The sequence below is a fragment of the Trichomonas vaginalis genome, chromosome II (assembly GCF_026262505.1).
Source record: "Trichomonas vaginalis G3 chromosome II, whole genome shotgun sequence".
Classification (NCBI taxonomy): domain Eukaryota; phylum Parabasalia; order Trichomonadida; family Trichomonadidae; genus Trichomonas; species Trichomonas vaginalis.
In genome coordinates, this window is record NC_067204.1 from 3,004,889 (window position 1) to 3,032,571 (window position 27,683).

The following is a 27,683-nucleotide window of genomic DNA, read 5'->3' on the forward strand; positions in this document are numbered from 1 at the left end:
TGAATTAATGAAAATTTACCGTGATATAATAATTAATAATTATGATTCAATAATAAATTTAATTGACCAATCCGGTTTAATTATTTTACCTTATGAAACATTAATTCACATTATCGCCATTCTTTGTGATGTTCAAAGATTCAGACGTTAAGATTCAATTTTTCATAGATGATGAGGTTTCATGCTGCGGAACAGTTGCAAAAATAAATCCTATAAAGGATATTAGCACAATTAAGATATCAAAGAACGGAACAACACTGAACTTCATTTAACATATAATGATATTTATAATAAAATAGTTGATGAATATAAAATATCACTTGAAAAATTCTTTGTTAAGGCTATTTAATATTCAAGCATTAACATTATCGAATAATAATCCTTTGAATCATAATCAATAATAATTGACCTTTCACCAGTTTCTATCGTTTGTTTTATTTCTTTTTGTTCCCCACTATCCGGATCCGTCATTTGTAATTTTTTTTGTTATAGTATCAGCTTTATCTTTAACTTCAATCTTTTTTCCATCGGGATATTTAAACCAAAATTCCAAAAATTCGATATTGTCAATCTGTTCATATTTTAATCTATCAATTACATTTTAATACCATCTGAAAATCTTATGAAATGGTCATTATATGGTTTGATTGAACTAAATTTGAATGAAGTGAAATATAACCTGTTGATGAATATGACACTGACTCATATTTTCTGAAAACACTAAAATTTATAACATGAATGAATTTCTTATCGTTGAATTTATGAATCTTGAGGTAATCTTATTCTAGTTTTATTTAATCACTGGAAAATAACGCTTTACCATAAATTATTATGTGAAAACTGCTTTGACAATATTCGTTGACAAATACCATCCAACAAAACTGACATCTGACTGTGAAAGTTCTTTCAAATCAGATGATATTAAAAACTATCTGCGTTCAAAAAATGTAAACCAATATTTCATTGTCGACCAAAACCATTCTGCTCTTGGTGTCATTGACGGATGTATAAAAATGTTAAGAGACTTAAACCAACCACAAGGTGGGTGAAGCAAATGAAATGTCATATGACGACAAATATAGACACTTCTCCATGGCAGATGAGACAAGTTTTTAAATATTTACAATAACCGTAAACAAAAAGGTTGGGAAACCACTCCCCCGAAGAAATGAAAAACAACCCTGACTTAGAGAAAGACTATATATTTAATAATTTAGTCAAAAGAGACAAACAAGAAAGAATGCCGGGCTTCAAACTTCAGAAAGGTGACAAAGTAAAAATAGAAATACCTAAACGCGACCCATATGAAAATACTATTGACTATGACAACAATGGAAACTCGACAGGTACTCACATTCGTGTTCGTAAAAATAGAAGAAAGTATACAGAGAAATATTATGAAGTTTTAGGCAAACATGGCAAAATGTACACACTGCAAGCAGAAGATAAAACTACTATTGTCAGACCTCGTTTCAAAACTTGTCAAAGTTCAAGGTGGTATACTTTTCAAAGACAGTTCCTAACAAATATAGACAACTCCTGACGAATATGCTAAAGAAGTTGAAAATAACGACTAAGCAATTCTATACCATGCGTAAACTGTCATGTAAGGTGGCATGTATTCTTTACTTTGTCCCGTTGTTTGTGTATATCCTGAAACGAAATGTGTATGGTTTCCTTCTCCCTGAGTGTCACTCCAGTAACAATTTATAGCAAACTTAACGTCGTCTTTAACATCATATCCTTTACCTTTTGTCATTCCTGACCAATCCCAATATCTATGCTTATGCCAACCTGCTTGAGATGTACTTAAATCTATGTAATGACTGTGTGCAGGTAAATTTTCACCTGAAATCGTTTTATTCCACCTGTTTCCTTTGAAGAGTTTGCACAATACAAAAACCTGTCGACTATTTGTTCCCATGCCCACAACACCAAACATTACTTGAGGACCTCTTGCATCCATAGATGTATAAATAGAACCTACTGGGTTCATTAAATCAAACATATGAGATATTATAGGATTGTCTCTTTTGAACTTAAAAATAGTGCATATTTCAGGTTTCTTCGGTTTGTGTCAGAATATTTTTTTATAATATAATCTTATGTTTTCAGGGTAGGTAAAATCTTGACTATAATATTTATTTCTGTCATCTGTATAATAATATACTATTCTCGTTTTTTCTATTGCATTATATCTTTTATATCTATAATAATCTAAATATAATGTTAGCTTTTGTTCATCTACATGTGGTGTTCTGTCGTCATCTCCATAGTCATAATAATGTGGTGCTGGAGCTGGTCAGCAATGTCATATCTGCCATTTCATAAACTCTTAAATATTTCTTTTGTTCGTCTCCATATAAGTTTAAGTAGCAGTTGTTGTCTAATGGAACTTTAACTTGTGTACCATCATTCTTTTTATAGCTTACATACATTTCATTGTTATTTTTCGGAATGAGTTTATACCGTGTACCATTTTCTAAGGACTGTACCAACTGCCATCTAAAATATTTATTTTCTTCATTGACAGAAAGTCACCAACAATAGTTTCAATATTTTTGTTCCTATCAAACTTTGGTATATTTCATTGACATATGTTTTATCTGCTTTATTTTCAAGGCTAACGTTTAAGTCTGTTATTTCAGAAGATGTTATGTGTATGTCCAACGTCACTTTTCCTGTTTAAGGTTTCTTGTAAGTTTTAATTATCAGATATAGAATGTGTATGTCCAACGTCACTTTTCCTGTTTAAGGTTCTTGTAAGTTTGTAATATCAGATATAGAATGTGTATGCTCAACGTCACTTTTCCTGTTTAAGGTTCTTGTAAGTTTGTAATATCAGATATAGAATGTGTATGTCCAACGTCACTTTTCCTGTTTAGTTTCTTGTAAGTTTGTAATATCAGATATAGAATGTGTATGAGTCTTTACTGCTTTTGTCTCTAATGTTTCCTTAAGACTTGGTATTGGTTAATATAATGTATATGAGTCTTTTTAGAATATTCGTTTTCAGCTCTTGTCACTTCACTTGACATTTTATTGTCAACATATGTTTTGTCTGCTAGTTCAGGATGAGTATGTTCTTTTGTTGTGTTCATAAGCATTGTTAGCTCTTTCTTCTTCTTTTGCTATTGCATCGTCTACATATTTTGTCAGCTTTGTGTCAACATCTGCTTTCAAAAGAAGTTCATTTATAGGTTTCTCGTTTAAAGTTCCTTTTGTTGGATTTATACAGACAGTATTGTTCTTATTGTCTGAAATAGAAACCATCTGTTATAGGGTTTAATGTCAGTTTTAAGTCACCCCCCTTTCAATGACTCAGATATCTTAGAATAGTTTGAAAAGTTTGTTGTGTTCTTATTTAGAGCTTGCATAATGAGTTGTCGGTTGTGTTGTATTTCTCTCATAGACGCTGTTTCATTTGACATTTTTATTATAGATAAAATATGCTTCCAATAGAAAAAAAATTCTAGAGTTGCTACAACTAAACCATTAGATGAACTTTTTACTAATGTCGGTCAAAAGTTTGAGACAGATACCGTAAAGCATGAAGGCTATCGTTTTGACTACCCATTAAGATGGTTAAGAGACCCATCTGTCACAAAAAACTATTGGCTTTCGAAGAATAAAGTTTGTGTCTGTAGAAGATAAAAGTTTTCCATTTATTGTAAGGTTTCATATAGATTATACATCTGAAGGGCAACGAAAAATGTGGGAAGAAATTGAACTAATACAAGTTGACCTCTCATCTTCTCTACAGGCTGCATTAAAAAATATAGAAGATAAAATAAATTCATGTTATGCAAAATATGCTGATGAATATGCGAATACCGATAGCACACTTTATGTGAGAATTGTATATGACAAACAAAATTCACAAGTGTCATTTCAAATCTACGAAGACAATCCAAATAAAGACGAACAAATATATACAGAATTCACTGCAATGTCATGTATTATTTGCAAAGAATGTTAAATCAGAAAGTTGAACCTCCTTTAGCAAATATCTACAGTCGATATGTAAGAGATGAACCATATTTATTTAAAGATGTTTTCGACCAAGATGCTATTATTGTTCATGCTTCATTTTCTGGCGCCCAAAACTCTTTCTTATGCTTGGCAAATGACTTTTACGAAAAACCTACAAAGTTATACGAACCACCAAGTGGAAGTATTTCAGACTTTCAAGTATGGTTTACTACAGATGGAAGAAAAAGAATAATTCCATTATACCATGCGTTTTACTAGAACTTAGTTTCATATACAACTACTATCGAACGATTAAAAATATAACTTTTTAATATACCGGTTGTGGTTGCCAACTTGACTGTGGTGCAGGTTCAGGCTGTTGTATAACAGGAGCTTGTTCTTCTGGTTCAGGGTCTTTATTGATAATACCAACAAACTGACCTACTCTTTTAACCAATATTTTTGACACCGTTCCATACTCCTCTTCCGACAGAATTTTATTCCATTCCATATACCTCTCCAACATTTCGAAAGAAGTTTCCTATCTTACTGAAGAAACCCATTTTACTATATGTAAAAATCTAATGTCCGCCTAGTTCTTACGTTTCCTGTTGAGTTCCATAGCATTCTTTAACTGGAGCTCATACATTCTGTTTCTCCTCTGGTAGAAAACATATTCTGGGTCAACTCCTGTGTTCGCGTCATCTGCATAAAGTTGTTTATATCCCACTCTCAGGGTTGTATAAAACTCTTTCCATCTCATATTTGCATACCATGGTGGCAAACCTAACGCAGCGTCATTTGACATGGCAGTTTGCATTTGTACATCTGTTGGCACTTGACCATAGTTTGCCATTGCAGTTTGTATTCTAACTTCATTTGGAATATTCTCTGGGTTTGGTTGTCCAGGTTGCTGTGCATTCGCTAAGTTCTGTGCGTCCATTTAATATTAGATAAAAATATTCTTACGAGTACATATGCTGAACATTTGCAGGCATTGGTTCATCTTCATATTCTCTGTACTTTGCATTCAAACATACAATAAATAAATACCAAATAGTGAAAAACACAAAAGAAAACAGTAAGTCCATATTTCTAAACCACATTTACTTACTAATAAAATTTGTATTGTGACACTTTCTCCAGTTATAGGACCTTCTACCATATTCTAATCTGTATATATAAACTCATAGTCATGTATGATGTCCTCTCCATCTCAAACGTTTCAACCACAAGATTTATCGAGTAAAGAAAAGCAGTGATGGTTAATGTATAACGTCTAAAGTTTCTAAAGAGTCTCTCAAAGTCCAGTCTACTTGGTATTGAAAATCCCATGTGTTATAGAACGGCGGGTCCACTATAAAGAAAACTTTTTCCTTGTCTTTATATTTTTCATACAACTCTGTCCAATGACATCTCACAAGTTAGTATACATATCATGGGTACGGCGGCACTGCGCGCCTCCTTACCCATTATATGTGAATTTGACACTTTACAAAACCGTTAACGTATATTTTACAACACTAACGACTTCACTAACGAATTCACTAATATTTTCACAAACGACTTCACTAATGTAAAAATAAACGTTCTCACTTACAAAAGTATTGCAACTCCTCCCATTGCTGTGCTTCATATAACAGCTCATAATCTTCTGACTCACTTTCTTCTTCATATAGGTCAAAGTCACTGTCATAGTTTATACCTGTAAGTTTTGACAAAGCTAATGAAACACGCTTACCGTTTGTATCTATTGCTTTTATATATCTCCCATTATGTTTGTTGTCATAAATGCTTAAACTAACTTTACCCTTTCTCCCTCGTATCTGATAGAATGTATTTTCACGAGGAACGAAGAACAAGTTCTTGAACTCATGACCGTTGTAGTTTGTTATCTCAATAGTTTTCGTCATTACATCCAAATAAAAATTTTCAGTAAAAATAAAACTAACGTTAAAAATTTCTCATAACATAAACGTTCTCATTGCTTTATAACTCTCTTCCTTGGTTTCTTTTTAGTTGCTTTCTTCACGTCTGTCTCCAACTTGACTGTCTTTCTTCTTCGTCCGTATTATAAGATACCAACATTAAACTTCACACAGTCATGGGTCCAATAAGGTCTTTCAAGCTCAAGTTTCCATACATTCCATAGGGACCAGTACGAAAACTACTGGTGGAGGAAGAGTTCCATCGACTCTATTTAAATGCTTGTTTCACCTTTTCATCTGGTCATTAAAGTCTTTTGCGTGTTTTGCAAAACTCATCGTCCTTTCCTAAAGCATTTTCTGACTCACGTCGCAACCAAATTGGATGCTTTATTATGAGTCCTATTTTATTTAATCTTAACTTCTTTGCAACCCAGCCTCCAATCTTTCCTTTATTTGCATCTAATGTCTTTCGAATCATTAACATCTTCCTCACTCAATTTTATTTACTGCGTCATAAGCTCCAAGTGCTTTTGCTCCAAATGCTAATGCTTTTTGTTCCATTGCGCCTAAAGATAGCGCCCAACGCTTACATTTAAATCATCATTCATATTCACGATCTGAATGCTCTCATCTAACACATATATATCTCATAAAAGTCTCTCGTTTACTGGAGAAAAGTCAATGAAACTAAACATTCTCATTCATAAACTTCTTTCTATACATCTATTCGCTTAAAGTTCTGACAATTGCTAACATCTTCTACAACAGATTATTTCATCATGAATGACCTTCAAGAACAACGCTCATTTAATATGCTATTAAAATCATCTCAATAATGAGTCCATCCTTTCCACTTTAGGTAGCACAACATCTTTCATTGAAGAAGGTTCGACAAGGTCTTATGTTAAACTTACTGACAAAGTTTGTATACTATAATGCTAGTGGCGAATACATGTAGTTTGAAAGACATAATATAGATTCTTCAGCAAATTCACTTATACTGGATTTTATAACATGTTCTCACGAACCAAATACCACCAATTGACAATCTTGTAAGCAAATGCCTGCTGAACCTTCAACTGTAAACGTCGATGGTAACATTCCACGAAGGTCATTTATTGACATCTTTGAGTCACTGAATTAAATATTTTCTTAAAGCAATCGTCTTTATCTAACCATGCAATGAGCTTTGAAGTTTTCATTCTGAATATAATTCTGCTCATTAAATGTAAACCTGACTTCTTTGCAGAGATGACTTTAAAATCTTATTGAGTTTGTTTCAAAATTGATATGCTATGCTAACTTCTGAAGGTAATGGATGTCCTTCCCGCAGTCAGTTGTTCTCTCACTACTTTTGAAGCTTTGTGTTAAAAACTTTCATGTCATCTCCTGTGTCTAGGTTCACCATACACAGCAACAGGAAAACTATCTGCTTCTTTGTTTCATCATTTTACCTCAAAACATTAAAGTTCTTCAATAATATTGTTCTTTCGCTGGAATACTTCGAACCTGTCTGATTTCAATAGCTTTCTCACCTCCTACATACTCTACCCAGTGCCTTGGATATTCATAAGTATACTGACTTTCTTGAATATTTGGTAGGTTTCATCATAACGTGTTCATAGTATAATCTTTATACTCTTGTCAGTTAGACTCGGGTGCTATGTTTCTGAATATTTCTGACTTGCATTTTTAATGGAGAAATAAAATGAAGCATTTAATACATGACGTAGATGAAGACATGAATGAAACTACAGACAAAACTTAACTCTTCTCTCATTCTTCCTTTCAAGTAAAGGACTATGAGTTCTGTTCAAATGGCGTTTATTTCTATTGTGGAAAGATGGGTTCAGGTAAGACATTTAATTTAATTCGTCATATACTCATAAATAACAAACGTTTAGGAAATGACTCATATTATGACAAATCATTATATCAGCAACTTCAGATCTATGGACTCAACAGCGAAAACATTTATGTCAAAAGTTCAAGCTCTGTCGTTAAAGTTCCAGACAGTGAACTCATTGAATTCATTCAACGTTACATTCGACGTAAGAGGAATATTATTGCCATCGTTGAATTTATACAGTCAGGAATGCAAAAGACTTCTGAGGAGATGGAAAGCAATTATTGACAAACACCACTTACGTCAGTACTCAGGAGTTTACGATATGAAACGACTGACAAACTACATTCTATCAAAAACTTTGCAAAATACCCCTCAAAAAAATATCCTTCAAACAACATTCATGTCTGCTCGTTGCGTACGACTTCGCTGTAAAGGTTTAGTGTGTCAAAACCAGGACTCACCATTAGCTAATACATACTTAAAGTCAGACATTACCACTTAACTGTAGCAATACTTATGCAAACATGGAGGTTTTTAGCTTTAAACAATAAAACGTCTCATAACTGATTTCGTTATCTTTCAAGGTTTTCTCACGTTATGATATTGAACTCATTTGGAAACAGTCAGGTATAACATTACTTTTGAAGAAAATTGGGAAGCATATAAGTCTCTCATCTCTCCTCGTTCATACCTTTGAGATTCATATCATGACTAATACATTAAAGTCAAAAAATATTCCATGGAACGACCAACATTGTTTTAAAGTTTAACCTTCAATTGACTGATGGTAAACAAATTCCATCATCTCTGTCGCCATTTCTGTTAATATTTTTTGCTGTCATTCATATCATCCACTTCTCCATCCGTTAGCTTTTGAGGATATGCGTTAGAAATAGCTGTTCTTAAATGAAGGCTTTTCACCTTTTGAGAAGCATAAACTCTATAACTTTCTGCATACTTATGTTGAACCTCCTGAGCCATCATTTGACATAAAATTTTTATAGGCTTCCACCCTTTGTTCATGTTCCTTGCCTTCTTCCCTTAGCTCTTTTGTTCAGTAGTTCTAAATCTTTACTACACAGCTCCTGTCTCAGTGAATTCAATCAAATAATATATTTCATTCGTTAGCTTTTACATTCAAACCTTGTCGAGTATATTGTTCATTCATACATATTTAAAAGGTTTTTTATTCTATATTGAAATGAGAGCAAATCCATCTTAGCTGGTGCCGTTAATGGTCCAATTGAACCAACATCAAATGTTGACTCACGAACGACAAAACAATATTGTCATAAAGAACTATAGTCAGAGTGTTTGAAGAAAAAGAACCAAGAACTGAAATCGTGAATTTAAACTCAGCTTCAAACGCTAACGCTACATCAGATTGTTAAGTTAGATATTCCACCACTGCGACCAATTCTTTCAAGAGAAGCCAACACAACCCTTACACAAATGTTCAAACAAATCCTTCAGATAACGTAGACCATTACCTCTTCAGTCTTATACCAACAATTTACTCAAAGACGATAAGAAGCTTATGACAATCTTATAAGCAAAGAAGACAAATAATATTCTAACAAAGAGGACCTTGAAAAATGTCTATATCAACGAATAACAGGGAAAAACAATGTGTCATTGACATTCGACCCTGAAATCGAAATGCCGTGGTCAACGCCACCATTCATGAAATAGTAAACATTCCGACATCATTGAAACACCAGAGAACTACAGGAGTTGAGAGTTTAAGATGATAAATATTCGAATGAATAATACAAAAACGTTTTCATACAGGAATCATAAAATTTGTTTGAAAATATGATGTGGAGTAAAATTAAAGCAACTTGTAATATCATGATCCAAAAACTCTTCAACAGTAATCGAACTCATCTTCATAATGCAAACCTAATCTTATTGACTTGGTGCAGTTTTCACAACACCAATATAGCGCTTTGCGCTCGGCGCCTTTGACGCCTTTTTCTGTTCTCTTGTGACATAACTAATTCATTTGTTTCATCAAACAGCACAACAACCAAAGTTCATGACCTAATACATAACATTCATTAAACTTTATATTTTTATTAGCTTCTGAGTTCTCTTTTAAGCTGTTGGCATTTAATATTTTCTAAAAAGTCAACTTCACATGTCATTCGCACTGGTGCCTTCAGTTCTACAGGCTCGCTTGAAAGTCAACAAGTCTTGAAATTGCATGTCTTTCAAATTATGAGGACTAATGCGAATCCATTTACCTAAATGAGTTGCTATGACAGGAACGTTTGGAATGAACATTGAATTGACTGCATAACAGAAAAGACTTGTATATTCTACCTAACCTTTACTATTAACTCCTGAAATGCTGTGACATTAGACTATTTTAGACTCATATGTACTAACAATTACCATAAATACGTATGGAACAGAATTTCATCCAATCGTTTTGTCAACACTTTTCAAAGGAATGTCATTTTGGTATGCACCCAGAAGCAATGAACTCTATGGGACTCATTCGTGTTATCTTAAACTCCTTTGCATAAACTGAACTTCAAAACTCCTGCAATAAGTTAACATTCATTAAGTTTCTCGTTATCCTTGTTTATTGTAGTATTTATGAGAGCATTTAACACTCCAGCTAATGTTCCATCATTATTTATTTCTACATTATTGTGAAATCTTATTTCGTGCTTCTTTTCCATCTATTTCTAAACTCCATGAAATCTGTTTCATTCTGTTGATGACAAAAGTTGCGATAGTATTGAAGTTCAACAACTCTGAAAGCAAGTGCTTCATCTGAAGACCTAAGTTTGTTTGTAGCTTTACTATTCCGTATTCGTTTGGGTCTGTACTTTGCAAATAGAAACAATTTTATTCTCATTAAAATATGACTATTGTGCCATATGCGTATGAAACAAATGAAGCAAGAAGAGCACATGAACTAGTAACGGGAAACTCAACTTTAACCAGTAAGGCAATGAATTTAGTCATTGACGATGGAAAAACTAAAAAAGTCATTGATTTCGATTACTTAACACTTATGACCCATTCATTACAACAAGCAAGGTTCCTATCATAAATGATGGAACGGTGCAATATTAAATTCTACAGGAGATGCCTCATTAGTGAAAAGTACTGAATGTTGTCATTGAATTGTAAAGAGCTTTCGATTGACGACAACATTAAATGCTCTAAAGAATTTAGTCATGAATGAGAAACAAATTCTTGCGTTGCTGGTAGCCAGTAATGATGTACACCTTATGACATTAGAATTATTTAAACGAACTAAAGATGAACTGAAGAGAGAAGGGTGACACCGCGCCTCAAGACCACAAGGAATACAAGGAATACAAGGAATACAAGGACCTCAAGCGCGAAAACGGTTTGGATGGAAAGATGGAAAGGATGGAAAAACTGCTAAATCATGGGATATCGGGACCTTATTAAATAACTGGTTTACACCAGACTGCTTCATAATGGAAGTTCTCAATTACCAATCGAAAGATATGGGCAGTACTTGGTGAGAAGTTTTAAATGACGTAAAATGCTTTTGAAACTTCATTTCAAAATGGTTCGGATACTATTAAAAACTTTATCTGGTTGGATGCAAGAAAACAAGAGAGTCAAATAGATACCTGTAAGAGCTATAGAAACAATGCACGTACGGATTTGGATACTTTAACGACAAGCACAAAATACATAAAGGAAGCAAATGAATATTCTTGGCTCAGTATCAGACATCATGAAGACTTGGCTTAAAGGTATTGACAAATCTTTAAAAAATCACAGTCAGGTTCTATTGCTGACTACAAGAAAATTATAGATTTTACATAGTGACTATGACGTACATGATGGAAGCATAAGGAACTTACTTAATAGCTAACAATAACTTACCAGGAAACTATTAAAGCATTCTATAATAGTCCTTTGGTAAACACCCGGGGCTCATAACATTTAGGTCTTTGAGAGACAGAGCATTGAAGTCAAGAGATGCAAACTCCAACAGAAGGAACTGAAACAACAGAAACTCCAGAAGAACCACCAAAACCAACAGCTAATGAAATATTTGTTCGATATTTTCTCCAAAGGTACTCTGTTCTCATTGCATACATTCAAGAAAATACTTAACGAAAGCAGACTTGACTTTAGGAGATGAATGAGAAGTTTACTGTACTATCTTTCGTTCCAGTTTCAAAATAGCAGAACTTATTTGAGACAGATATAGCTTAATGATATGAGCAAACATCTCTTATTTCACAGATATGATGACGGACCATGACCCCGAACACGGTGAGAAAAAGTCGTTTTAACAAACATCCATTAAGCATGAAAGGTTTTAACTACAAAGTCTCATTATTGACACAACAGATGGCGAAGTGGACTGTTTGCAAGAGCTGAAAGAAAAAACTTCTTCGGAGGTGTGGGTATAGGCCATGAACTTGAAAATAAATGAGAATCCACGAAGAGAAATTTAGCCGGAAAAAGGCAGATAAAGAACATAAACACAATACTCCGATAATAAATTGAATTCAAGCTACATTAAATAGTAAGGTTACAAAAATGAACTTGGACGCAATGAGACAAAGTGTTTGAAAATCTCATAAAACCATATCTCCGATATAAATGAACTTTCAATCTAATTAAATAGTAAAGCGACAAGAACCATGTTCATTATTAACTTCAGTGACGGAACAGATTATTTAACGGAACTACCATGGATATTTAACACGAAGTCATGAAGCGAAGACAAAAAATGTAAATGAAAGAAAGGATATAAATACATTCGTGCTAAAGTTATGACATAAGCCTGTTACTGTCAGTTGATGTAGCTAACAAGCACCAGAAGCCATTTGTTATACCGGTGAAATTTTATGCTTCTACTTTCAATGTTAAGGTGATTAGTTGAACCAAGATTTTACTTTGAGAGTTAAGGCAAAAATAAACGTATGAAATGCTATTAAAAAAGTAAATGTGACAAAGTTGAACTCGAAAGCAATCGAACAAAGTTTGAAAATCTCATTAAACGATCAAACATCTCCATATAAATGACACTTCCATTCAGCTAACACTTAGACATGTAAAAGCTTGACAAGAACCAATTACACATTAAATCCATTCACTACTGTTAGAGCAGACGACATAATATTGAAATTTGACCTTGGTTCTCAAGTGCACATTAGGTAAATATTCCAAGTTAACAAGCGTAAAGTATTACTCTTATACATTTAATGAAGAGTTTGCAGGAACATTGAAAGTCATTGCCAGAAATTTGAGCATATGAACTTACCAACAATGTAGACTAAGAAAGCAGAATAAAACTTATATTGGATGCAGGAACTAGAAACAAAATAATTTGAGAACAAGAATGAACACATACAATACATTTACAACAGAAAATTATAAATGGTGAACCAGCAACTCCCATTTGAATTTGTTAGAGGTCTTCAACCAGATACTTTTGAATTTTTCTGGATAATTCTATTTGAACTAACATTACATATAAACAGTGGAACAGAATGCAACATTTCATCCGGGAGTACATTCCAAAATGTTATTTAATGACATAAGTTCTGGAATATGTTTATAGATTATGAGCATATATGATTTAATATATCCTATAGAAGTTTTATGACGTCTATGCATATCCAATAAATCAAACACTTTATTTGCTGGGTAGATGCGTAATGAAATAGTTTGACAGTTTTCCATTCTTACACTAATACGCAGTCAAGAAGATGGAGAGGTTCAAAGAAAATAGGTATTGAAAACCTTCCTTCACATATGCATAGTTCAGTGGCGAAGAACATCTGTGGAAGGAAACCATTCACATTCAATAACAAAAAGAGGTCTATATAAAGTCATGTGCAGCGGTTCAATAAGACAGGAGATTAACAGATATGATATCTCAATGACCCAAAGATGTTAGCACAAGGTATTTCTGTGGAAACTCAGGAAATTTCATACACATGTTGTAGCTGTATACAGACCAGCAGGTAATGGAAAAGATTATACTTGCCGTCCTTATTATTAACAATGCCACGCTTGGATACGAGTTGTTACAAATCTTAACTTTACATAAATGAGCTGAAAGAAGTTATTCGAACAACATCCATTGAGGTCATTAAAAGTTCACATGAAGCTGCAAAGAGTTTGGGATTTTACTAACAGAGCTGAAGTTAAAAAGTTCTTGACAAAAATTGTTTGTACATCAAACAAAAATAAACCCCTTACGACTACTTTTTACCAATTTACTCCAACACTCCTGACGCATTACCAATTTGCACACTCTCATTCAAAGCAGAAAAGGAGGACATAAAACCATCCTCCGATCTTCATAAATGTTTAAACCACTCCGTAAAGCATATGCATATACCAATGAAAATATGAAAAGGAACTCGTGAAGTGTAAGATTTTACAAAAAGTTTGTGCAGTCAGAACATTAAACCCAAGTACCTTTAACATCAGACCAAGACAGATGCATTACTCAGCATATGACAATCACAGAATTTTCTCATTAAGCATAACCATAACTCACATACACTACTGAAGACCGATAACATAACTATACTCCGGCATCATAACCGCTTCATAAGGGACTCTCAGAATTTAAAACCAAAGCGAGACATTTACGAAGAAACAATGAAACATTTTCTCAGAGGTATTATAATTCCTCACACATTCTACACAGGACATACACCAAATTCAATGAACACAACAACAAGCAAGCAAAGAGTATACAAAAGAAACGAAAAGCCAAACACAAAATATCAGAATTTCAACACAAATTTACGCCTCATCCTGTACAAAAAAGTTTGTTGATTTCTGCGACAAACCAGTAGACAAAGGAAAACGTTAGATGTAAGTTCGAAATATTATATTGTAGACTCTACGCAAGTTAATGATATCTTATAAAAGCTGCCGACGACTCTATTGCGGTTTTATTCCTCACATAAATTTAGTCGTAATAAGTATGGCAAAACTTCTGAATACCATTACGAAGGCAAAGCGAGCGAGTGGTTATTGAAATACTTGCTATAACACAAACGATGACACTTATAAAGTAAGATTGAAGCAAAAGGGCTTTTTGAGGGATGTTGGTATTACCATCTAAGAACTTGAGAGAGTCGAAGCCAACACATTCTGGACCATTAGAGCGGGGAGCTCCTCCTACTAGAAAAGACAAAAATATGCCAGAAAGAATAAGAATAATTCTTCTAAACTTGTTTCATTAGATGTAAATCAGACAAAATAATAAATTTTAGCGCAAGAGTTAGATCTCACCTGTTTGTTTCACCTCTTTTTTCACCCCTGTTGAATTTTCATGTATTTCAAAAAGACCAAAAAAAAATAAAGTTATTTTTATTTTTAGTTTATTTTTAATATTGTATTTAGAACAGAAATGTCAGTCGAAGCAAAACATTCACGAAACAAATTAATGTGAAACATTCACAAAAGCACTTATAACGGTTATTAAGTCTTACGTAGAGACAAGGATGGTTACATTAATGCAACAGAAAGATGGCAAGAGAAAGCAGGAAAGTTAAGACCATTTAAACAGATTTCTTCAAAGTTGCTTAAAATGCAGGAAATTCTGAGTTTTGGTGAAATATTACAAATACTCAATGCTATTTTTTTGAGAGAGGTATATCAAAAGTCTTGGTATAATAAAAAAGGATCAAATTTGGCATTTCCTCAAATAATATTTACCAATAGAATGCTGATAATGATCAGGAATTTAATGGTAAATATTATTCTTTCTCGTTTGATATTCATTGATTTTTCTCCGAGTTTGAAACTGCAGATGCTACAAAATGCTTGCTATAATTCAATATCCTTAATTTTGGCGCGCTAGTTCCCAAATTTTTAAGTTCTATTTTCCAAATGATATTAAATTATAGCAAGCACAAAAACGATTATTTTACATTCAATTTGCGAATTATTTGTGCGTTTAAAAATCTATCCGCGTAAAGTAGTCAAAAGATGTAAGCATTTTTTCTTTAATGTATTTTGCATATGCAATTGTGGCTATACTTTATTAATGGTTTTGATTATTTATAATAGTCAACTCCAATTTTTTTCAAATGCGCAAAATATGCGCAGATTCAATTTTAAATAATCGTTTTTGCGCATTTTTTGCACCCCATGTAAAACTCTTCCAAATGATATCGAATGAAAATTCAGACTTATATCAATGAATTCAAGAGCGTCAAGTTCAGAAGTATTCTTCTCAAGTAATACTGGGCCTTCAATATTGAGAAGTCACAGTTTTCCAAATACATGTATGGAAAGCTCATGTCAATAGTTACAATAGATATTTGCAACTACACAAATATCAAGTTTGAAAAAAAAATATGTAATCTAATGCTATTTAAAAAATAGTACAATTGAAGTTTCTGCAAATTCAAAAAAATAAGAAACCTTGGCTGTCATTACATTCGGTTCAATGGCACAGTTTTCTGCATCTGATAATGAAATACTAATAATTTCTGAATTTAAATTTTCTCTTTCAAATGTAACAGCTCCTGATCCTGTTTTTGACTTTGCTTGAACATATGAATCACTAATAGTCATTGTGAAGCCAGCGTATTCAACATAAAACATATGTGATGCAGTATTATTTAAAAATACACAGTGATCAACATCAGTATTGAATTCACAAAAAAATAGACCTAGTTCAGTGTTCGATCTGTATTTATTTCCAATAACATTACAATAAGAAACTGTATGCTTATTATCAACTTTATTAGAACTAAATAAAAGAGATTTAAATCTAAATTGGTTGTTTCCTCTGAATGTTGAGAATTTACAATAACCTGATTGTCCTTCAAGGACACTAAATATTGATGAACAGAAATTGCATTTGTTGGAAGTGCTGTTGTTATTCTTAAATTGGATATCACCGTTTTCAAGTCCTAATGTATAACTTCCTTTTGTATCACTTTCTCCGCATTCTGAAACTGAAATTTCAAAGGCGTAGTTTTTATTAGTAGAAGAATGATTAGCTTGTTGCAAAAATGCCATGTAATATCCTGTTGCTATTGATTTAAAATAACAATTTCGTTGTTGAACAAAATGTCCTGCATAATAGCCGGAAAAGTAAACAGATCCACCATTTCTAGTGGAATCTCATCTAGTAAATTCGGAATCTTCAAATAATGCGTAGACTTCGTTATTTCTTTTGATATATATTGCACCATTTTCTGTGCAATTTTCAAAGGTGCAAAAATTAACGTAATAATTGTTAGAACTTGTGTTATCATATATTGCTGTTCCATTATAAGCTTGATCGACTTTATTTATATTACCAAAATATTCAGACCAACTGAATCTTTTTGCATTTTTCATACTTGAACTGCGTTTTGACTATTTCTGATTGATGGCAATACTTAATTATTTGATGAGATAAAGTAGCTGGTTTATTCTGTATATGAATTGCCATATGTGGATTGACAATAATTTGTTTGAAAAATAGAAAATGCCACTTTTTGTTATTGTCTCTCAATTTCATTAGATTTTATTGTTTTTTTTATCTCAATATCTGTGGTCCTTAAAATGCTATTAATGCAATCAACAAAGCCTTAAACATAACACATAACAAAATAAACCAATAAAAAAACTAAAATTAATCATGACAGTCATTTTTATAATAATCATTTCGAAAATCAGTGACTTGAGTCATATTCATATACTATAGTTAACATATGAAAATCAAGAGACTATTACAGTGAGTCTGAAAATTTGTTTGCTGCCATCGCTAATGAAGATATATCATAAAATTCACTCAAAATGGATGTCATAATTTTATCACTAAGTTATGATTATAATATAATTTTATTTCAAGTCGAATATAAAAAATGTAAAAAAAAAGGAATAATTTGAATTTAACAAAATAATAATCAAAATTTCTATCTTTATAAGAATTCAGAAGTACGTTCTTCGAATGCAGGAAGCATCTCCTTCTTCTCTGTTGGTTTGTTGATGCTTTCCTGAAGATCGCGATCCTCATGCAGCATTTCCTTGATCTCTGCTGGTGTTTTCTCAAGTCCAAATGCTGTTGCCAAGTGTCCGAGGTGTAATGCCTGTGCTCTGAAAATAGACCTCGTTGTTTTATGGTGCGAAGTGTAAGCAGCAATAGAAGCAGCCCATGCTTGTCCAGCCGCCATCTCTAAATCATTTGTCTTTACACACTCAAATGTTTCTTTTCTCATAGCAGCGAAACACAAATTTGGATTATCACCTAACATTGCTGCAACGCCTTTCCTTTGCAACTCTTCGTACTTGTATGGCTTGATTTGGACCTTTCTATCTCTCAAAAGATCGATGAAACCAAGCTCATTTTGCTGAAGGAACAAATAAGAGATTCCGTCATGTCCAATTCTTGCTGTACGGCCAACTCTATGTACATAATCTTCTGTGTCAACTGGTGGATCGTATTGAATGATTACAGAAATGTTAGGAATATCAAGACCACGAGCTGCAACATCTGTACAAAACATAATTGCACTCTTTGCAGCTGTGAACTTTGAAATTGTCTTTGATCTTTCGATCTGATCAACGTTTCCGTGGATTCTGAAGACTGGGCAATTGAAAAATTGGGAGAAAGCACCGACTTCATCGTTATCTGTGCTTGCATGTGTATCTCTGATGGTTGGTTTGTTCTCTTCGGCATTGGGATTTGGTCCTTTGTAGTTTCTTTGTGGAATTTTTTTTTGTGCTCTTTCTTCTGGTGTCATGAAGTTGAAGAATGAGAAGAATGAGGCATGGAAATCAACGGACTTGCAGCAGCTGAGGAAAACAATGGCTTTTGTCTCTGGTTCTTCAATCATATATCGTTTTAGTAATGTTGCAAGGGCAACAAGACGCCATTTGGCATCAACTGTAACGAATCGCTGTAGTAATGTTTGAGGAATAGAGAATTTCTCGTCTTGCATGATACCAACTTCGGTTGGTTTATATAAAGCAATTTCAGTAAGGGAATGAAGCTCTTTTGGTAATGTAGCTGATACGAGAATGGTTTGGTGAACAGGATTGTCGTCGACTTTGTTTTGTGCTTGGTTAATTATTTCGATAATTTCGGCAACTTTCTTTCCGAAGCCCATATCAAGGAGTCTGTCGGCTTCATCGAGTACTAAGAACTTAAGATTGTTAACGTAGAGGTTTTGCGAGTTCTGAAGATGGTATAAAAGTCTTCCTGGAGTTGCTATCAAAAGATTGATTCCTTTTCTAAGGCGCTTCTTCTCTGATTGGACTTTTTCACCACCAAGTAATGAACCACTGATAACAAAGTTCATTTGAGAACGAAGATCCTGAACAACGGTTTCAATTTGGAGACAAAGTTCTCTTGTTGGCGCAATGACAATAGCAAGGCATCCCATATCTCTTCTAATCGGGTTTGTATCTCTTGGAAAGTCTGTTGCAAGCCTATGCATGATTGGAAGTAAATATGCAAGTGTTTTTCCGGAACCTGTATCGGCACGCATAAGTACATCACTGCCAGAAATGATTGGTGGGATTGACTCTGTCTGAATATTTGTGAATTTGTCGATTTTCATCTTCTTAAGAGCAGAAATTAATCTTGGATTGAGTTCGAAGGCATCAATTGTTGATTCTGAGAATAAACCTTCTGTAATTTCTTCTACAGTTACTGTTTGCTCTGTTTTTTGCTCGGTTTGTTCTGGGTTTTGTTGTGCTTCTTCAGTCATCCAAAGATTTTGTCTTTCTTGTCACTTTTTATGAAGATTTTGTATAAAAACATAGCAATTCTAACATATATCAATTATCCATAAGATATGAATGAATTTTTCTCGATATTGTGTTGCTTGAATTTGAAAATTGACCTCAAATTGATTCAATCAATAAGGAATGTTTGTCAAAAAGATATTCAATGAAGTATCTTATATATTTCATGTAGAAAAGTGTGACTAATCAAGGATTGATAAAGAACACTATTCTATTAAATATTTGATTCATTTAATCTATTGTTTAAAGTTAAATTCGTAAATAATTCTATATACCATATTTTCTCTTTCTTATTAGATAATAGAAAAATCTTAACATCGTATTTGTATTCAAAAATTTTGCGATTCCATGGTATTTATATATACAATCTAGATATCTCTGAACTACTTGTAAATATAGATGTAACTGCTCATTGTTGTCTCTAGTCATTCCGTTATCTAATTCCAAATTGAATTCATTCATATATAAAATGAATTTTTTGGTATTTATAGCTTCCACTCATATGAGTGATCTTCATACTACAAATGAACTACAAATATCTTCAAATGAAATAAATTCTTTGCGATTTATGTACGTTTATTAATTTCATAAATTTCGCTCTCTATATGAACATCTTTCAGGAAGTCTTTGCAAGTGTAACAAAAAGCAACGAGAAAAAGGCTAAGACATGCAGAGGAATTGAAAATGCTCCATTAGCCAATAAAATTAATGATGATAAAACAAAATCACTTCCAAGATCAAAGTCCCCAATAACTCAAATCAAAAAAGTTCCTTCAATGAAGGAAGAGAACTTTTTAACTCTTGCTAAAGGTAAGAGATCTGCAACACCTACATCGCAATCAATGAAAATTACAAGACAAGAAAGATCAACAACTCCACAACAAGAAGCTGATATTAAAGAACAAATTAGTAAGAAGAAGGCTGAAGTTACTCAAATAGAATTACAAATTATCAATGCAAAAGCTGAAATAGAACAACTTCGTAAATCACTAAAAGCCGAAAAAGAAAGAACTCTCAAACTTAAGGAAGAAAACAGAAAACTCAGTGAACAGAAACAAAAAATTGAAAAGCAAAATAAGATTGATGAAAAAGAAATCAATGCCGTTTACAAAGAAAGACAAGAACAACTCAGAAAGCATGAAGAATTCCTAGAATTCAAATATAATGAAATTGCTTGCCAAAGAGATGATTATGCCGATCTTATCTAAATTTCCTTTCACCATAACTATATTTCTTTCAACTAAAGCTGTATGTTTTATATTACTTGTTTTCTAATAATCATATTCATCTTTCCATCTGCGAATAAGGAATAGGAGAATGTACGTTAAGCATAGAATGCCATAAATTCATGATTCTCATATTGTATATGTTATAGTGTTTCATAATTTATCATTGCCATTAACCGAATAATTATAATTTCGTTAAACCCAAATTGTTTTGAGCTAAAAACAGTTATCCATCCATTTTTTAGACCTCATTTCCAGTAATATTATCAATAGATGAAGATAGGACATCAAAATGATGTGCCTTTTTGAGATGTGTCCAAAAATAATTTCAAAATGTCATATGATCGAGCTTTAACTCGATTTAGCTCAGATGGAAGATTATTTCAAATAGAATATGCAGCTGCGGCTGCTCATAATGGTACCACAGTTCTTGCTATCCAAGCTCCGGGAATTATTGTCGCAGCGATTGAAAAGCGGGATATGATGAAACTTCAAAAACAAGATTCTTCAAACAATATGTGCCTACTCGATAAGCATATATTATGTGCATTTACTGGCTTGCCAGCAGATGCTCGTGTATTAGTCGAAAAAGCTCAATTCGAAGCACAATCGTATCGCCTTACATTTGAAGACGCAATACCAATAGAAAATATAGCAAGATATATTGCAACTGTACAATTAACGTACACTCAAAGCGGTGGCGTTCGACCGTTTGGTGTAACTACTTTAATTTGCGGTTTTGATCCTTTGGATAAACCACATATATATGAAACATTGCCAAGTGGTATACTTAGTGAATGGAAAGCAAGAGGAATTGGACGCTTTGGTCATCCAGTACAAGAATACATTGAAAAGTACTACGTCGATAATTTATCGGAAGATGATGTAAAACGTATTACAATTGGTTCTCTTAGAGAAATTGCTGATTGCAGACCGAAAAATATGGAGGTCGCGATTATGAAACCAAATTCGCCTGTTGTATACATGAGCCCAGAAGAGATTGCTGGAATAGTTAAGGGAATTGACAAACCTGATAATGTCAATCTCTAAATTTTACGGGTTCTTTTTTATTATTATTTTGTTGATAGAGTTGCTAATTTATACCATAAACATTGTTTAATATACTTCAAATTGCATGTTACTTGATATTAAATATTTCGTTTCATGTTCGAAGTATTCCTTACCTAAAAATTATATCAAAATTTAAGTAAACTATTTCATTAACAGATTTTGAACTTATATATTTAAGAATTGATGCTAATGAAATATATGCCGATGACTCATGAGCCACCATTTTAATAATTGATTTTAATCTCATTAAATTCGACATTAAATTAAAAAATAGATAAATAAAATAACTATACATAGCTTCAATAATACAAAAATGTAAGAAAATGACCAATTTTAATAAGCAATAATGGAGAAATTCAAATTCAGTTTAGAAATTTTAGAGAAAAATGTCGGAATCCAAGTCCCGATTTACAAAAACACAGCTTGACTCGATGATTAACTACAAATTATTCCCAGTATCAAATATGCGCCTCAGAGATCTCAATGATATTGAAATTCCTGATGCAGCAATTTCATTTGACGCTAGCAACAATCTTTTAACAGATTTCACCGGTTTTGAACCCAAAGGAAATATTCGTGGTGTAGTTTTTGATAATAATCCTTTAGTTTCCTTTAGAAATTTCCCTCGCAATACAAATATTACTTCTTTTTCAGCAGCAGGATCGCCATTAAGTATGCTCCCGAATTTTAGACAACTTGCTATACTCGTTCTTGGTCCTAAAATTGAAATAATTAACGGAATCAAAGTAACACCAAATGAATTTTCAGAAGTAAGTGCAAAGACTCTTGCAACATATTACAAAGGTGGAGATGCAAATAAAATGCCTCAACAGGAATTAAATATGTACGTCGAAAGCTTTACAGATGCCTTAATTAACGGCTGGATTTATGCTGGACTTCCTCGCTCATTAAATCAGCTTGATGTTGATGCCACTCGCCAGCAAAATGATCCTCTTTCAGTAAGAGTTGTTAGAATTCTTACAATTTTAAGATGGAAAGATGAAGATATTATACAGTTCATAGATAACATTTTCAACGAAACCCCCGCACAGAAATCTAAACAGAAGAAGTCTAAGAGCGATTTCTTAGACGAACAATTGCAAAAACAACGAGATATTATTCAAATGATGAAAGAAGAATTACAATCATTACAACACGAACAAAATGTGAAAGAGGATCGTAAAAACAAACAATCATCCAAATTTTCCAATAATAATCCAGAACCAATCGATATCGACTTAACTACGAAGATCTCGAAGCCATCACTAGATGCATACAACGCAATGCTTCAAGAATATTCAGTTGCTTTAGAACAGAATGCCGCTGATATTGAAGTTGATAAAAAGACTACAAATCCTGAAGGTTTAAGAGAAGCAATCAGGAGACACTTCGGTCTACCAGACAATGCAACTGATGCTCAGATGATTAGTATCATGAAAGAACAAATTGCTCGAAGAGGATAAAAAAAAATTATTTATGTATTGATAATGTCATTAAAAAGATTGTATTTATACTGAATTCTATCAATTATTTTATTTTCTCTTAATAACTAATGATTTCGAAAGATAATAAAATATATTTTCTGTTATAATATAAATTAATTCAATTTTAATGATACAAACAATTTTTATTTCTTTAAAGACTTGTCTTTCCATTTGGATGGCTGTAAATGTACTTTAGCATTTTCGACAAAGCCACCATCCATTTCTTTCATGGCTTTAATATAATCATTGACATCCATTAAGGACACAAATCCATAATGCTTACCTCTATTTGAGGTATCGTGGACAACATGAGCTTTAACAATTGATTTATAGTGTTTAAATGCATCATAGAGTTTATCATCAGTGCAAGCCTGGTGCAGTCCAAGAACCATAATTCTGTAGTCATTTTCTGGCCATTCAGAAAGTGATGCATCATTCCAAACTTTTCCAGCATCTTCTCGTAAGAATGTGGGAGATACTTTTGTACTGTCTCTAATTTTCTTCTTAAATTCTTGCCTTTTCTGAAATCTTTCTGCAAATGTATTTGTACTCTCTTGCTGTCCAACAACTGTAGATTCTTCCTTCTTTATAAACTGATTTTCTGCTTTATCTATTAGTTTTGCTTCGTATTCCAGCTTTAAAAGATCCTTCATCATATCATCATCTTCGTTCATGATTAAAAAATGAACTAGTGGTCAAGGATTTAGATTTAGCATGTAGTGTTTGATATGTTATGCAATGATGATGGTCTCATCTTGCATAATGTGCTGGACAATAAGATTTGATATGAGTCGGTTTATGCAAAAGTAATCTGAATTCTATAGTGCATTGGATATGAAACAGAACCATGATATTTATGGTCGTTGAATCCGAAACCAGATTGATGTCATTTTGTGAAATTTCAGATTTTTTATAAAATTCCTTTATGGCAATAATTCTCAAATGATTTCTGAAAAGATTTATTTTATTATGGTTACATCACTCTCTGAAAAATTGGCAAAAAATCACTTTCTATGGGAGGTGGAAGTTCTGTAGCATATCCATTGAAGAAGGAAGCACCATTAAATGGTATTTTTGCTGCTATGAGAAAAGCTAATGGTGGTAAAGTCGGAAACGAAGTTAAAGTAAAGGTTTCATCAAAATCAGTTCGTTGCTTTGCTGATCCAATGGATGTTGTTGGTCCTTCAAATGACAACGAGTGGACATCAGAAAACGAAGATAACTCATGGATTGAAATTACTTTTGCTACCAAAAAAGTTGAATTACATGGCTACACGTTAAAGACATTTCAAGGAGGCAAGGGAAGTACACACCCAAGATCATGGAAAGTTGAAGTTTCTAATGATGGCGTTGATTACCGCCAAGTTGATCAAGTTACCGAAACTGATGAATTAAATAACTCAAACAAGACATTTTCAAAAGTTATCCAACCAACAGGTCAATTCAGTATCGTTAGGTTTACAATGACAGGCAAGAATTCCTTCGGATCCAACTGTTTCACACTTGCCAACATTGAATTATTTGGCAACTTAAAATAAGTCATGTAGATGAACTAGACTAATACTACATTATACTATTTCATGTATTATGCGCTTTGAAAAGCAAATTTAATGTAAAAATAACATTTCATTGGAATAATTCTAATAATTGTAATAAATTAATTCGAATAAAACAATATTACAGATATTTATGAATAGAAAATAACTAAAGTAATTTGGAAATTTCAAAATGAAAAATATCTAATTGAATACCAAGAAATTTCTACAAAAATTCAATTACAGCATTTAAAAATGGAATTTGAACTATATGATTTGATTGTTATAGCATTACCTTGGCACTTTTTGATCTAAAAAAAGTCGTAATGAAGTCAAAATTTTTGAAACGTCTGCAAGTACTCTTGGTCAGGATTATGATAACATTAAGCCAAATGAAATACAAGAATTAGTGTTCCTCAAAGTGGAATTGTACTTTTTTAGTGATTTTTCATAAAAGGTTGTAATTTGCAAGATATCAAACGAATTTTACAAATCAACAAACAAAAATAAAGAATGATGAGTGCTATTATAATACAGAGAATGATTATCTTTTATGCTACGTTCATACTTGATAGAATCCGCAATTTTTCAAGTATATCATTGATTTGCATTATTAGTTTATGTTATTCAAAATTAGGGTTTTGCAAAGTGGCACGTAAAGTGGCACAATGTTGCAAAAATTTCCCTTTTTTGCCCTTTGTCCATTCAATTTTACGCCCGTAACTGGCACGAATCCTCGAAACTCGTGCCAGTTTGCAAAACCCTATTCAAAATCTATAAATTGATGCTTTTTTAATATTGCAATTAGAGCTGGTTCAAATGTCGCTGATGTTAACTGTTAACTCATTATTCTTTCTATTTCTTTTAAATTCTAACATTGCTTTATATAATAATCTCTCTCCAATTCGAACTTTTCTTAATGCCATATGATATCTTATCGTATGGATAACATCATCATTTCTTTTCGAGTTCTTTTTCTTATAAAGGATTAATCAAAAACTTCTTCAGAAGAGTTAAATATAACCTAAATTTATTCTATCGCATAAATACAGAACAAATTAAAGCTCATAATTAGCATTGGTGATATGGAATAATCCACCACGCTTGTAAAACTTCTTTTGGTCAAATCCGAGACCAGTCATAGCTTGCTTGAAGCTAACCTCGAGGAGATTAGCCTTTCTAACTTTGCTTCCTGATGAAGAATCAAGGAGATAACCTTCTTCATCAACCTGGATGTACGATGTTTGCATATCATCGTTGTCTTCCAAAACAGGCTTAATTTGGCATAACTCTTTGCATCTCTCGATCCATGCCTTCCATTCCTCATCGGTAATATAACCTGTGTATGGTGGTCTTTCGTCCTTGAAACATCCATTTTCATTTTCAATCTTGAGGACTCTGAAAACTTTCCATCTGTTTGGCTGGATTTCATTAATAAGCTGGAAAATTGAGTTGTCATGTAAGTTCTCACGACAAATTACAGTATTCACCTTGAAATATTTGTTGGAGAATTTCGCCATGTTTGCAGCTCTTCTGATAATGACAGTATGTGGCAATTGCTCATCATTATCACGCTCTGCTCTTCCTATCTGCTTATTGATCTCATCATTTCCTGAGTCACAGGAAACACCAAGCATGTCTAAATCGTTTTTAACTAGATTAAAGACATTCTCTGTCAATAAGGATGCATTGGTGATTACTGACACTTCTACTCCCGATTTCTTGGCATAGCGAATCAAGTCAACAATATGCTTTCTAAGCATAAATGGCTCGCCTCCTGCGAAGTTTATCCTCTTGACTAACCCGGATTTGGCAATTGTATCAATGATTTTATGCCATTCTTCAAGTTTTAAAGTTGAAGAATTCTCAATGCCTCTGTGGAAGCAGAACTTGCAGTGATAGTTGCATGATCTTAAATAATGGATGTTAACAGTTAAATTACCTTCCATTCTGAAAAATGAGATGTTAAATTTAATTTGACTGAATGAAACAATCAAAATTTGAATTAAGACGGGATTTTATAAAAATGAGAAATCATAAAATTTAAAAGACTATCCAACTACCATCAAAAATTTTATGAATTGAAATTGATTGCGTTGAATTTTTGATAGCAAACTATAAAATGTCAGAAGAAGTGTTTTGTAAAACAATTTGCTTATTACACATGGTGGCATAAAACAATGAAAAATGAAATTGCATAAAGTGTCTTATACCATGTGTCAAAATTTTATTTCATTTTCATATGTCTTATCAACCTGTTCCGTTCCAACACTTACGGATGTTCAAACACATATCTTTATAGCGGAAATAGTATAATATAGTAGTCAAAATTAAATGATTTTGAATGTTTTACGAGAGAGGGTCAAAGTTGCTATTTGTCACTTTTCCACAAGAATATAATGGGGAAAAGGTTATCATATATTTGATCTCATTCACTTAGGTGAGAGATGCATGTAGTGTAATGGGATAAACAGTGGGATTGCTGCTCTAAGTCCTAGGTTCGAGACACATTGGCTTCATTTTTCTCTTTTTTATTGACGTAAACTATTCAATTTTTGTGTTCTCCATTCAAATTTCAGAATTTTTTTTGCAGATTTCACGCTACATTCGAAGTTACCTTTTGTAACAACCACCACTGCCTACGAAAGACGAAAGTGTGTCACGATTTCACCTGGAAATCCGACGGTTGTTTAAGAGTATGCACTTTTGTCACCTACTCTACGGATGTTCAAACACATATCTTTATAGCGGAAATAGTATAATATAGTAGTCAAAATTAAATGATTTTGAATGTTTTACTTAACAATTTATGTTTTCGTTGAAAACTCTTTATTTTCAAATAAAAACATAGCATACATGCATTTTAGCAATTGATAATGAATATTAAGATA

General features: G+C 32.8%; 9 protein-coding genes and 1 pseudogene across 10 annotated transcripts, besides 3 other annotated features; 5 read left to right on the forward strand and 5 right to left on the reverse strand.

The window, feature by feature from the left end:
* Positions 1-2,008: part of a mobile genetic element that runs on past the window's edge.
* Positions 2,009-3,972: 1,964 nt separating this feature from the next.
* Positions 3,973-4,296, forward strand: TVAGG3_0475910 (annotated as a pseudogene). Its single transcript has one exon. A coding segment is annotated over exon 1 (324 nt).
* A 1,268-nt stretch (positions 4,297-5,564) lies between these two features.
* TVAGG3_0475920 (uncharacterized protein) lies at positions 5,565-5,885 on the reverse strand (the record flags this gene model as incomplete). The annotated part of the gene is made up of 1 exon (XM_051235716.1): positions 5,565-5,885. One exon carries the CDS (start codon positions 5,883-5,885, stop codon positions 5,565-5,567), a length of 321 nt encoding a protein of 106 aa, XP_051093540.1.
* An 825-nt stretch (positions 5,886-6,710) lies between these two features.
* Positions 6,711-14,833: a mobile genetic element.
* Positions 14,834-15,616: 783 nt separating this feature from the next.
* Positions 15,617-17,195, reverse strand: TVAGG3_0475940 (uncharacterized protein; the record flags this gene model as incomplete). The annotated part of the gene is made up of 1 exon (XM_001324391.2): positions 16,102-16,758. The coding sequence occupies one exon, from the start codon at positions 16,756-16,758 to the stop codon at positions 16,102-16,104; it is 657 nt and encodes a 218-aa protein (XP_001324426.1).
* A 382-nt stretch (positions 17,196-17,577) lies between these two features.
* Positions 17,578-19,469, reverse strand: TVAGG3_0475950 (helicase protein; the record flags this gene model as incomplete). The annotated part of the gene is made up of 1 exon (XM_001324390.1): positions 17,649-19,439. The coding sequence occupies one exon, from the start codon at positions 19,437-19,439 to the stop codon at positions 17,649-17,651; it is 1,791 nt and encodes a 596-aa protein (XP_001324425.1).
* A 606-nt stretch (positions 19,470-20,075) lies between these two features.
* TVAGG3_0475960 (uncharacterized protein) lies at positions 20,076-20,725 on the forward strand (the record flags this gene model as incomplete). Its single annotated transcript, XM_001324389.2, has 1 exon — positions 20,082-20,684. The coding sequence occupies one exon, from the start codon at positions 20,082-20,084 to the stop codon at positions 20,682-20,684; it is 603 nt and encodes a 200-aa protein (XP_001324424.1).
* Positions 20,726-21,035: 310 nt separating this feature from the next.
* On the forward strand, positions 21,036-21,752 carry TVAGG3_0475970 (threonine-type endopeptidase protein; the record flags this gene model as incomplete). The annotated part of the gene is made up of 1 exon (XM_001324388.1): positions 21,036-21,752. One exon carries the CDS (start codon positions 21,036-21,038, stop codon positions 21,750-21,752), a length of 717 nt encoding a protein of 238 aa, XP_001324423.1.
* A 396-nt stretch (positions 21,753-22,148) lies between these two features.
* Positions 22,149-23,280, forward strand: TVAGG3_0475980 (L domain-like family; the record flags this gene model as incomplete). Its single annotated transcript, XM_001324387.1, has 1 exon — positions 22,160-23,236. The coding sequence occupies one exon, from the start codon at positions 22,160-22,162 to the stop codon at positions 23,234-23,236; it is 1,077 nt and encodes a 358-aa protein (XP_001324422.1).
* A 120-nt stretch (positions 23,281-23,400) lies between these two features.
* Positions 23,401-23,931, reverse strand: TVAGG3_0475990 (RNA binding; the record flags this gene model as incomplete). Its single annotated transcript, XM_001324386.1, has 1 exon — positions 23,401-23,931. The coding sequence occupies one exon, from the start codon at positions 23,929-23,931 to the stop codon at positions 23,401-23,403; it is 531 nt and encodes a 176-aa protein (XP_001324421.1).
* A 319-nt stretch (positions 23,932-24,250) lies between these two features.
* Positions 24,251-24,940, forward strand: TVAGG3_0476000 (protein ubiquitination; the record flags this gene model as incomplete). The annotated part of the gene is made up of 1 exon (XM_001324385.1): positions 24,271-24,795. The coding sequence occupies one exon, from the start codon at positions 24,271-24,273 to the stop codon at positions 24,793-24,795; it is 525 nt and encodes a 174-aa protein (XP_001324420.1).
* An 865-nt stretch (positions 24,941-25,805) lies between these two features.
* Positions 25,806-26,741, reverse strand: TVAGG3_0476010 (antiviral proteins family; the record flags this gene model as incomplete). The annotated part of the gene is made up of 1 exon (XM_001324384.2): positions 25,851-26,741. One exon carries the CDS (start codon positions 26,739-26,741, stop codon positions 25,851-25,853), a length of 891 nt encoding a protein of 296 aa, XP_001324419.1.
* Positions 26,742-27,481: 740 nt separating this feature from the next.
* Positions 27,482-27,511: a mobile genetic element.
* Positions 27,512-27,683: the final 172 nt, after the last annotated feature.